This window comes from Henckelia pumila, chromosome 4 (genome assembly GCF_033568475.1).
Source record: "Henckelia pumila isolate YLH828 chromosome 4, ASM3356847v2, whole genome shotgun sequence".
Taxonomy (NCBI): Eukaryota; Viridiplantae; Streptophyta; class Magnoliopsida; order Lamiales; family Gesneriaceae; genus Henckelia; species Henckelia pumila.
In genome coordinates, this window is record NC_133123.1 from 73,912,204 (window position 1) to 73,922,893 (window position 10,690).

Here is a 10,690-nt window from a genome sequence, read left to right on the forward strand (position 1 = left end):
CCTTTGCAAAAGAACTCTTTGAAAAAAAGAGAAGTCTTTTGTGGAACAACAAGCTGCCAGAGAGTAAAGAAACTCGCCGAAAATTTTGTAACATGGCTCATATTGGATGATGGTCAGAGAATATCTGCCCAGAATGCCCAAATCAGAAGGAGCCAGAATTTGAAAAAACCTTTAGACCCCGAACGGATCGAAAGGATTTTTCCGAGACAAGCAAATGTGGACAAGGACCACTGAAGATGCGTTTTCGCAGGGGCCTACTTCAAAAGCAAAAGATTTTCCGACAACAATAAAGCACGCATGTGGGGAGAATAAAGTCAAAAGAAAGTGGCAGACATGTGATTCCTCCACTAGTAAAAGATGTCATCAATAATGGCATAAAGAATACAAAACAGCTGCCTCCTCTACTAGTAAAAGATGTCATCGATAATGACATAAAGAAATACAAGACAATTGTAAGATTCCCTGAAGTTTCTCGGTGAAACGAGTGGAACCTCAGCTATAAATACAAGTGTTCAAGGAAGCTGAAGACATCGATCATTCCCTTCAGTTTTTTTACAAATAAATTGTTGTAATATTTCTCTTTCTATTGTATTAAGTTTTCTTATGTATTTCAAGAACAAAGCTACTATGAGTAGCTAAACAAGTTGTCTTCTCCTCTTCAAATGAGTTGATTTATGTAATAATATTATATCCGAATAAATTTCCTAAATTTCTTGTTCTTTCATGTTCATATTTTATAATTAAATTTATATACCATATGCCTTAAGGTAAAAAACGAATTAAGGCTGTGCTGGATGTCGTTGAAGGAGCTTGTGCAGAAACCATCTGTTGCGACTGTGTGGTTGGAGTGTGAGGAGCACTTCGTAAAACTCGGCAGGTATGACCCGACGACATTATGATCAAAGAGGTATTTAAATTTAATTTATCCTACGAAAACATGTTGGACCCTAATCTGGAGTATATCGGCTGAAAATCTTGCGTAACTAATAGTCTTGCATAACCGGAACTGATTCAATAGATATAACAAAGCCACGTACAAAAGATTAGTTTTAATTATATTTTAATTCAAATATGGAAACCACTAGGGAGTAAAAATAAAGAAAATGGTGGATAGGAAATTAAGTTAAAGAAAAGTTTGGTAGGGGGAGTTTAAAATAATTTGCCCTTTATTTAATCTTCAATAAATCGAAAATGAAATAACACCCGTCAAAACACCTATGTACTTGGCAATACAAAAGTGTATATCATCCTAATAACAACGATCTGGACTTGATGCATTATTGAAACAAATAAAAACAATAAAATTGTTTATAATTCTTCAGATTATCATGGAACTAACAATAATTTGCCTGGAACGTTATTCTCTTCCAAGGCCCTGTGCGCCTCCGCGGCTTCATTGAATGTGAAAGCTCTACCAACTACTGGCTCTATATGTCCCCATTATATTAGTGGCCAAATTTTTGCTTCAACATCAGACCAAAGCCTCATCATTTCTCCATAACCTAGATACTGCAAATCCACACCTATGTACCAATAAACATCATTCATTAATCAAACGTAACAGCATAAAAAATCATCATAAAAGACGAGGAATAACATAAATACTTGGATAATGATTCTACCTTTGATCTTAATATCCTTCTTCATGAGAATGGAAAGGTCAACATTCACCCAACTCCCAATCTTGTGTCCTAAAAAGACAAGAGACCCACTTCTAGCCAGACAATCCACGTTCTTTTTAAAATGATCTCTTTCACTGTCATCAAGTATAACGTCCACCCCTAAAAAAGGATTGTTGAGTTAGATTTAAAATCGAATTAACAGTCTCGCAAGATAACTATGACCGCTGCCAAAAAAAAAAAACAAGAACACATCCAACATACTTGATTAAACAAGCACCGACTGAAGTTGGTAAAATAAAATCCCTACACATCTACCAAAATTATTTTTCCTGCTTACTGATATATATGTTACATTGTACAAATATAAATATCTCAACAAAAGCGCACATGCATAATATAGTAACTGATCTAACCATGTCAAAAGGTACATGTTTTTGGGATTCAATCTTTTATTTACAAACTCGTAAACCACTTTTCTTCACATTTCTATTTTTGCCCAAAAGGGAAACCTGCCATTCATATCTGCATATTACCACGTTTCACATTACATCTAGCAAACCTACTCAACAAATCTTAGTTTATTAGTTCCACAAGTCATTACAAAAATTTCACTCACACTCAATGTATATCACTTCTAAAATCGATAATTATACTGAATATATAGCATTATACATGACCTAGAATGTTAGGTCCTCGATTTTATTTTCCAAAAACAAAATGTTCTGCATGCTGGTAAATAATAGTCCAACTCTCCTCTTCACAAAAGAATCAATAAAAGTGACAAGTTTTTGTAACAAGTTATAACTAAATAAGTGTTGCCCAATAATACACAGATTCGAAAAGTAAAAAGCATGATAATTCCGCACGTACCCTTTCCTCCTGTTTCAGCCTTCACACGCTTGCAGAAGTCTTCTTCTCTGTAGTTGATGCAAACTTCTGCTCCTAGTGTTTTGCAAAGTTGCAATTTTTCTTCCGTTCCTAAAAATGCCCTATTTAGTTACGTATAACTTGATGACTTTTTTCCTAAAATTGTGGGGTATGGAGATGGTGCTGAGACAGGCATTCTCTAATATCCCATGTCCCACCACATATAACGGCTGAATGTTTTCTCAACCAATTCACAAATTAAGCATTCCCTTGGCAATAAAACCAGAAAACTTAGCAATGGAAACTCACAGTTGAAAGTTTTCCAATATCCCAGATACGGATAATCGTTATAACAGCATCCAATACCCTGTCCTGTCAACCCTATTAACTAGATTAACATCTAAAATTAACATCTAAAACCACCAAAGTGGCTTATTCCATAACGCACGCCAATCTTATGCTACTTTCACCAGATCCAAAGGAATGGCATGGAAAAAACAAAGCCTAATAATGATAAGGAACGACATGGAAAGAACAAAAACTAAGGGGGGTGTATTCAATCCAGAGTTTTAATGAGTTTTAGTGACTTTTTAAAATGATAGACTTTTGTGGAGTTGATTGATTTTTATTGACTTCTCATGGATTTACAAACAGATTTCCGTGAATTCTTTGTAGACTTTTGCAGGACTTTTATTGAGATTTGTAAACTTTTCATACAATTACATGAATTTCTATCTTTAATATATCTTTTTATTTTTATTTTTTTTCTTTGAAATAATAATTATTTGACATAAATAATAAATTTATTTGAAATATTTTTTTAATTTATTGATTAAATGGATTTCATTTATTTTAAATGTATATATATATATATATATATATTAATGTAACAAAATTATAAACTAAAAACTTTGCGATTGTGTAAAGTTATTTTTTTTTTTAAAAAAACATATGATAACTTATAAATTATTTTATCAATTATATCATAAAAATTTATTTGTCAACTTTTATTTTTTTATCATGTATATTATCCGCTATTCAAATATTTGAATTAAATCATATTATAATTTTTTAAATCATATATTATCATCATTAAATATTAAAATTATTGGTATAAATCATAAATTAAAAAGTACAAAATATTTCAAAAATTTCAAATTTTTAAATAATATTTTTATTTTGATTTTAGGAAAAGAACGAAAAATATATATATTAATTCATTTTGAATATGAGAGAAAGTGAGATAGAGAGGAGAGAGATAGTGAGGAGTGAGGAAATGTGAGAAAAAAATAGAAATTATAAGTTAAAAAATTCATCCAAATCTTTGGGTTAGACCAAAAACTTTTTTTTACAAAATATAGTTGTACCTTAAGCATTAATGTTTGTATGTCCATGATTTTCACGAAGTTATTAAAAGTTCATTGACATTTTGAATAACACTAGACTTTTGTAGAGTTTTTAAAAGTCAAGGTTGACTACCACTTGATTTTTAAAACTCTAAAAAGTCTATTTTGAATACCACTAGACTTTTATAGAGTATATAAAAGTCATAATTGAATAGCACTATACTTCTAAAATTCATAAAAGTCATTAATTTTTCAGATTGAATACACCCCTCTAATAATGATTTTGAAGATATCGAAGATCAATTTTACACAATAAAATAGGTCAGCTCGGCTCAGTAAAAAGCTCGTTTGAGATCATTCGCAACCTTATCGAGCCAAGCTCCAGCATAAGGAAACTCGGCTCGTGAGCTCGCAAACATGTCCGTTTACAAGCTCGCGAGCTGGAGCTGTAGCTGTAGCTCGGCTCGTTTGCTGTTCGCGAACGGTTCTTTATATGGTTTGCGAACTGTTCGTTTATATGGTTCGCGAGCTCAAGCAGTCAAGCTCAAGCTCAGCCTCATTTATCTGATTCGAGTTTGGCTTGTCTACATATTCATGAATATGCTCGTCCATATGGCTCGTGAGCTCGAGCTCGGCTCATTTGTTGAGTAGAGAAATAAAAAAAAAAAATACCAGTGCTAATACATTTGGAAAGCTTGAATTTGCCTCAAACACTACCCCCAAGTCCCCTTCATCTACCACGATACATGACGGAACCATCTTCTTGACCTTTACCCATTCCCACCTCTGCTACAGCTAGGATATTTTTTGAGCACTCACCAGCAACCCCACCTTCCTCAAGTCCTCCACTGTCACCTCATTTTTACCCACCACCTGGGCATATGACCGGCTCTTCCTTGATAGGACTGACAATAACATTAATTGAGTGCACCTTAATTCGAATGTCAACCGCCCCAAGCGATGATTGAACCTGCATCGAACTGCTAATGAATCTATCTTCAGGTCCCTTTACCTTAATTTTAGTTGCCGATAAATCCGAAAACGAAACCGTGTTCCTATGGATGTCCATGAGGCCCCCACACAAATCACCAATAGCCTGAAATATCTCTTTAGACCACATAGACCAAGGCAGCCCAAAGATGCTAATCCAACTGTCCCTACACATAAATCGCTACCGTCATGTCAACTTCTTGACTCCACTTTTCAAATTTCAGAACTATTCCCCTACCAAGAAAGCATCTCTTCAATTTCATATAACCACACGGCCTCATTGTCTTGGAAAGGGAATAATTTAACATGACTCTTTAGTGTTAATCCCAAAACATGGCGAACCCCTGTCCCCAGATGTATTGATACTCCTCTTGGTCATGATAAGCCCATTACTCCAATCCCTTGCCTTACACTTGCTTGTTGGAACACTCGTCGCTCAGATCAATCGGTATTGATACCCGGTGCAGAGGAAGTTTAAAAATTTTTGTATGGAACGATTCCATAGTGTGGGTATCAAACCTTCAACGATTAAATTGTTTGTGTGTGTAAATAACTATTATTAAATTTTTACCTTTAATCTCGAATCGAGATTCTGGACACCAACAGATTTCTCTGCTCTTGTTGTATCTCCCTAGAACTGATGAATAATCTTTTCTTCAATCAGGTCCACGAATAGAGGTTTTATCCCTCTGATAGATTGCACTAGAAAATCTATCAGAAGTTTTTTGCGAAGAGAATAACGAATTTGATTCGCTAATCCTGACTGCAATTCAAAATCACAGACCGGAAAAACTCAGGCAGAGTGAGGGAGGGGCGGCGGCCACAAGGGAGAGAGAGCTAGGGTTTTCGAATTTTAGTCTCTCAAATTATGACCTGTTGTGTGTAATTTCTGTACTGCAATAACTTATTTATAATGCAGGCCACTAACACCTTAGGGCCCATTAGTCATAAGTTGAGGCCCGACAAGCAAAGCCCGCATGTTCAGAAATTAATATAAAATTCATCGTGACTCCGATTGATAAACTGATTTCACCAATGTGCACAGAAACCATTTCTGCACATTTTAAAGTCAAGATAAATTTTCCTGAATCCGAATTCAGTGGTTTCCAAAAATGTCCATCCCTATGTCATTTTAGGAAATCCTACTCCCTTACTCTTAATTAAGAAGTCCAACTTCTTTGTTCATTAAATTTAACTCTTTAAATTTAACTATCTCAACGGGGATTAAAAATCCATTACTCTGTGTGACCCTCAATGGTTTAGGGATACAGCTAGCCGTGGGCTCACAACTCCTTGTGACTCGGAACAACATTTTCCGACTTGCCCAACGAATCATGGTAAAGCGCCTAGCAACATCGCCCCATGATTCCCTAGGTATCACTGATAGTGCCTACAAGAACCAGTAGATTTTGGTTAGCGTACAGTACGGTCCCTTTATCCATATATCCCGATCGAATCAACAACCATTGGTATATCGAGAGTCGCTCAAGATTCGATAACTATGCAATACATCTTGAAGATCAAATTAGTGACATCGCATGTGCTACTAAGAAACCATTTCTTAAATCACATCAAGTACTCTGGCCAGAGATTCGTCACACTAATATCTCCTCAGATCGCATAGGATATCCACACTCGCAAGTATGTGGTGAATCCTTGACAACAATGCATCGACTCCTATATGTGTTGTAACTGTACCCAATCCCGACACCTGATGACCCCAATAGAGTCGGTAAACGAGTCAAAGCACAGTACTAGCATATAGAGTCTCCATGATGTTTCAAGTAGTAAGGACTAATGATGTACAACCAAAACCGCGGACTTTATCTACTCGATAAGTGATAACCACTTGGAAAGTCCGGATAGGGTAGTTCGATCATTCATCATATGAATATCCATTTGCATGCTTCGAACATCTCCATGTTCCCTACCAATGAAACGTGGTACTCTGCATCGCAAATGCTAGTCTCAAACTCGAGCGATCCTTATCCTTATTATCGGACGGCTCAATCGAATAGGAACAGTTTAGAATATACAGTGACTATAAGATGTGTTTCATGATAGACATCCCCATGTTCTACCACATCTTACATACACTATAGTATATTCAAGGTCTTTATCAAAACAACAATAGTATATCACAATATAACAATATGAAGAAAGATAAAGTCATTGCCATTAATAAAAGTGTAAGTTACATTAAACAAAAGATTGTTTATACAAAGAGTCATCAAAGCCCATAGCCACAAGTTGGCTCACTGGGCACCCACTCTTTCATTGCTCATGATTGCCACTGAGTCTTCCCAATTCAAAACACCCATAGCTTTCAGTAAGAGTCCAGCCAGCAAAGATCGTAAGTTATCAAATCGATCTAAGTTCAGGGACTGAAAGTCCTTCCCACCCAATAACTTGGATAGATGAAAAGTCGTCCTTTTCCAACCCACAAGGCATTGCTGCCAGGCATTAAATTTGTCGTCTCGCTCCAAATTGCTGAATTATGTCAATTCCAGAAAAGTTCCTTTACCTTTGAGTTTTTGAATAGAGAGCACAAAGTTACTGCCACTAAATCTGCCAAATCCCGATCCAGAATTTACATTGTAGCTGAACTCTTGCAATTTCGACCAAAACCAATGGGAGCCACTGAGATCTAACTAAATAGCTAGCAGTCCTGGTTCTTTCATTTATACAAAAAGAATCTTCCCTGTTAGTTGTTACGCACTCTAATCTGGAGAAGCTTGTGTTCACTCTTAAATTCATCCTCCAGCTGAATGAAAGAAGCATCACGGGTCTCTCTCCAAGGCTGATAGGATCCTCTATACGGGATCCTCCTCATATTAAACCATACAAAAGGGCTCGGCCGCAGCAGCGATGCTGTAAATGGTGCAGCAAAGCTAGGAGGGGAGAGAAGAAAGAAAGGTGAGCAAGGGACGAACCACTAGGCTACCACAAACAAGGACACATAGCTAGGGTTGGAGAGTCAGTGTTACAGCAAGAAGAAGTCAAGGCTAGGTTACAGCGTATAAAAGACACTATGCTACAAGGCTTGGGAAAGCGAGAGGGTGAGGGTTAGACGTCAACGTTTCTGTTAGCGAGCTAGGGAATAGCAAACTCAGGGTTCATGGCTTGGAATCGTGAGGCAACTAATCAGCGAAAGAGAAGAGAAACCAGGGATGGGGTCCAACGCGCTTGGGGCTGTCGAACTAGGTTAAGGTCAGCGAAGCTAGGGTTTCAAGGCCTGGATCATTGCACTACTCGAAAGAACTCGCACTATTCCCTCGGTTCTTACCTTCATCTTTTATTCTTGTTTTCATACGCCAGTAGATGTCGTCTCCGATGGATTCATACATAAGTTAAGATGATAAAATAAATGACCATATTATTTTCCCTATCCATAGATAACTCGAGTAAACCAAAATTTTCCATTCAATTGCACTGAAAGAATCAGATGAATAAAGCCCGTGGAGAATTAAAATGCAATATTAATCAAATCAAAATGAAACCAATAACCAGTATTACCTGCCACCACAAATACTTTACAACCAATATGCTTAAAATATTGAATAGCGATAATGTCAAATCCCCCTGCAGTGCCATGTATCTGCAATTGCTCGCAAATTAACATTTTAAAGTTTCATTATTGTGTAAATTATCAAAATTTGTTTTTAAAAAGTGGAAATACCAAGAATTTTTTGCCAGGGGTGACGTTTGGCAATACTGAAAGAGCAAAAATAGTTAACCGTGATGCTTCGGGCAATGTTGCTGCTTGAACAAGGGAAACTCTTGAAGGAATTCGTCGGACCGCAGATGGGGGAACCACCACAAACTCTGCATATGCACCCCCGCATAGAAGAATCATACAAACCTGAAACAAGAAAACAAAAATGTAGTCGTAATAATTATAAACCTAGTTTATTACATGTGAGAAAAAAAATGCTTAATCTAATTAATAATCACCTCATCACCCACTTTAAATTCGTGTATGTTCGAGCTGACAGCAGCAACTGTCCCTGCACACTCATATCCAAGATATGCATTGAAAGTATAGCGATAAAAAGGGATATCTTGTCGGAACCAAGTGTCAAAAACGTTTAGTCCAGCCGCTTCTACTTCTATCATTATTTCATTAATACCAAGAATGGGGGTTGGAAGCTCTTTTACTTGGAGGACATCCGGACCACCAGGTAATTCAAAACCCACAACCTTCATCTGTGGAGTTGACCACATAGCAAATATTAAACAAAAATTACAACATGAGAATGTTGACAATTCACACTAAAACAAAGTGAGATAAAATATACGGCTGCTCACAATAGCAAAAGAGAGATAATACAACTAACACGAAAACGAGTGACATCAGAAGAAATTAATTCATATATAATGATAACAATAAGTAAAGCTAATCAATAAATACCTTATCATCTCTTTGTCTACCAATGTTACCGATTTTCGGTACATGATAAGGTTGAGGCTCCAATATTTATAGTTTTAGGTCTTTGGTACAAGAAGTCAAAACATAAATATATGTGAATTTCAATTGTGGGGTCTAGGGAACCAAAAGCAGCCTGTAGGTTTTGGGGAGGGCGTTAACCGTGGAAAAAACATTAGGGTTTCTAAGAAGATCTACGTTCGCAACCTTCGTGTCTGAGACAAACTCTTTACGATCCACTCGTATAATACATGGATTCCAGACTCGATTGTAACAAATTTCACCACACTAAAAATTTAATAAAGAAAAACAGACTAAATACGAGTACTCATTAATTACAAGAGAAAAACATGTACCATTTAGACGAGAGAAGCTTAGGAGGTTGAAGCTCTATGTCAAGGAATTATTTTAAGAAGTAACTGTTGATATCGGATTAGAGGTTTTTGCTTTTGCTGCCATATTGACACTCGGAGATGGTCTCAAGTGCCGATGCCTCAAAAAGTGGGGGAAGAAGAGAACCGAAGAGAAATCGCAGAGCCTTTGTGAGTGCACAATCAATCACCTATTGGGATTTTTTTTATTATTATTTTTTTATTTTATAGAGAATTATATAGAGATTTTGAAAAATGATCTTGGTTGACCAAATTTTTGGATTTATGACTTTTTTCAAAAAAAAATTTGCAAAATTACCTTCAAATACAAAGAAAATGCAAAAACAAAACAAAGAAAAAAAATTGAGAACGTTATATTTCTAAATCATGGTCAAACAAAGGTTATTTAGTTAAATAAATCCGAAAATTATATGAGTGAATTGTCGATGTTCTTTTTATGATTAGTGCCCTCGCCAAAACTTACAGGCGACAATTAATTCACTACACCTGCGTTTGGCGGAACATTTAGACAAATAGATATTATTTATTGTTCGGGAAAGGGAAATAATACACTTAAGTGTTGTTGGCTATTAATTGATTGGAATACGCAAAAATTAATTAATTAGGATTGATTGTTGTTGAAACCAGGTGAAATCTAAACCTCTAGACATATTTTTCTTTGATTGATATTCTTTGAAAGTTGTGTGTGTGCTACTAAAAACTCAGTGATTATTTATTTTTCTGCAAACCTTCTAAATATTAATTTTCTAAATAAAATTAGGACTATTATAATTACAAGTACTGAATATTTTCAATTTACTCCTTGTGGGAACGATACTTGATTCATCACTTTATTAAAACTTGACACTCGTACGCTTGCGAGCATTTTTCACTACAAATATATATATATATATCAGTGATATATGAGAACAGAACAGAAGAGAACCAAAATGATAAATTTAATTTTCGAGCCGAAAATATTTAATTTGAGAATTTACGGATTTTGAGAATTAAATTTCGAGAATTCTTAAATTAAAAGAATAAATATTCGATTTGAATATTTATGGA

The 10,690-nt window shown here is 35.6% G+C and overlaps 1 protein-coding gene across 3 annotated transcripts; it reads right to left on the reverse strand.

The window, feature by feature from the left end:
- Positions 1–1,157: 1,157 nt before the first annotated feature.
- LOC140864953 (uncharacterized) lies at positions 1,158–9,805 on the reverse strand. Of its 3 annotated transcripts, none has more exons than XM_073269405.1 (7): positions 9,608–9,805; positions 8,780–9,031; positions 8,505–8,687; positions 8,342–8,423; positions 2,493–2,591; positions 1,623–1,781; positions 1,158–1,523 (listed from the first exon to the last, which is right to left on the reverse strand). In XM_073269405.1, the coding sequence occupies exons 1-7, from the start codon at positions 9,608–9,610 to the stop codon at positions 1,441–1,443; spliced, it is 861 nt and encodes a 286-aa protein (XP_073125506.1). In that variant the 5' UTR covers positions 9,611–9,805; the 3' UTR covers positions 1,158–1,440. The 3 variants fall into 3 exon arrangements, with proteins under 3 accessions (XP_073125506.1, XP_073125504.1, XP_073125505.1); XM_073269403.1 differs by having other exon boundaries at positions 2,493–2,600; XM_073269404.1 differs by lacking the exon at positions 9,608–9,805 and adding an exon at positions 9,237–9,416 and having other exon boundaries at positions 2,493–2,600.
- Between the last annotated feature and the right edge of the window lie 885 nt (positions 9,806–10,690).

Excerpts from the sequence above, each read along its gene's own strand:
- LOC140864953 (XM_073269403.1), bottom strand. Across the intron at positions 8,688-8,779 it reads AATTTAAAGTGGGTGATGAG|GTTTGTATGATTCTTCTATG; the intron begins GTGATTATTAAT and ends TTCTTGTTTCAG. Across the intron at positions 1,524-1,622 it reads GAAGGATATTAAGATCAAAG|GTGTGGATTTGCAGTATCTA; the intron begins GTAGAATCATTA and ends ATTGGTACATAG.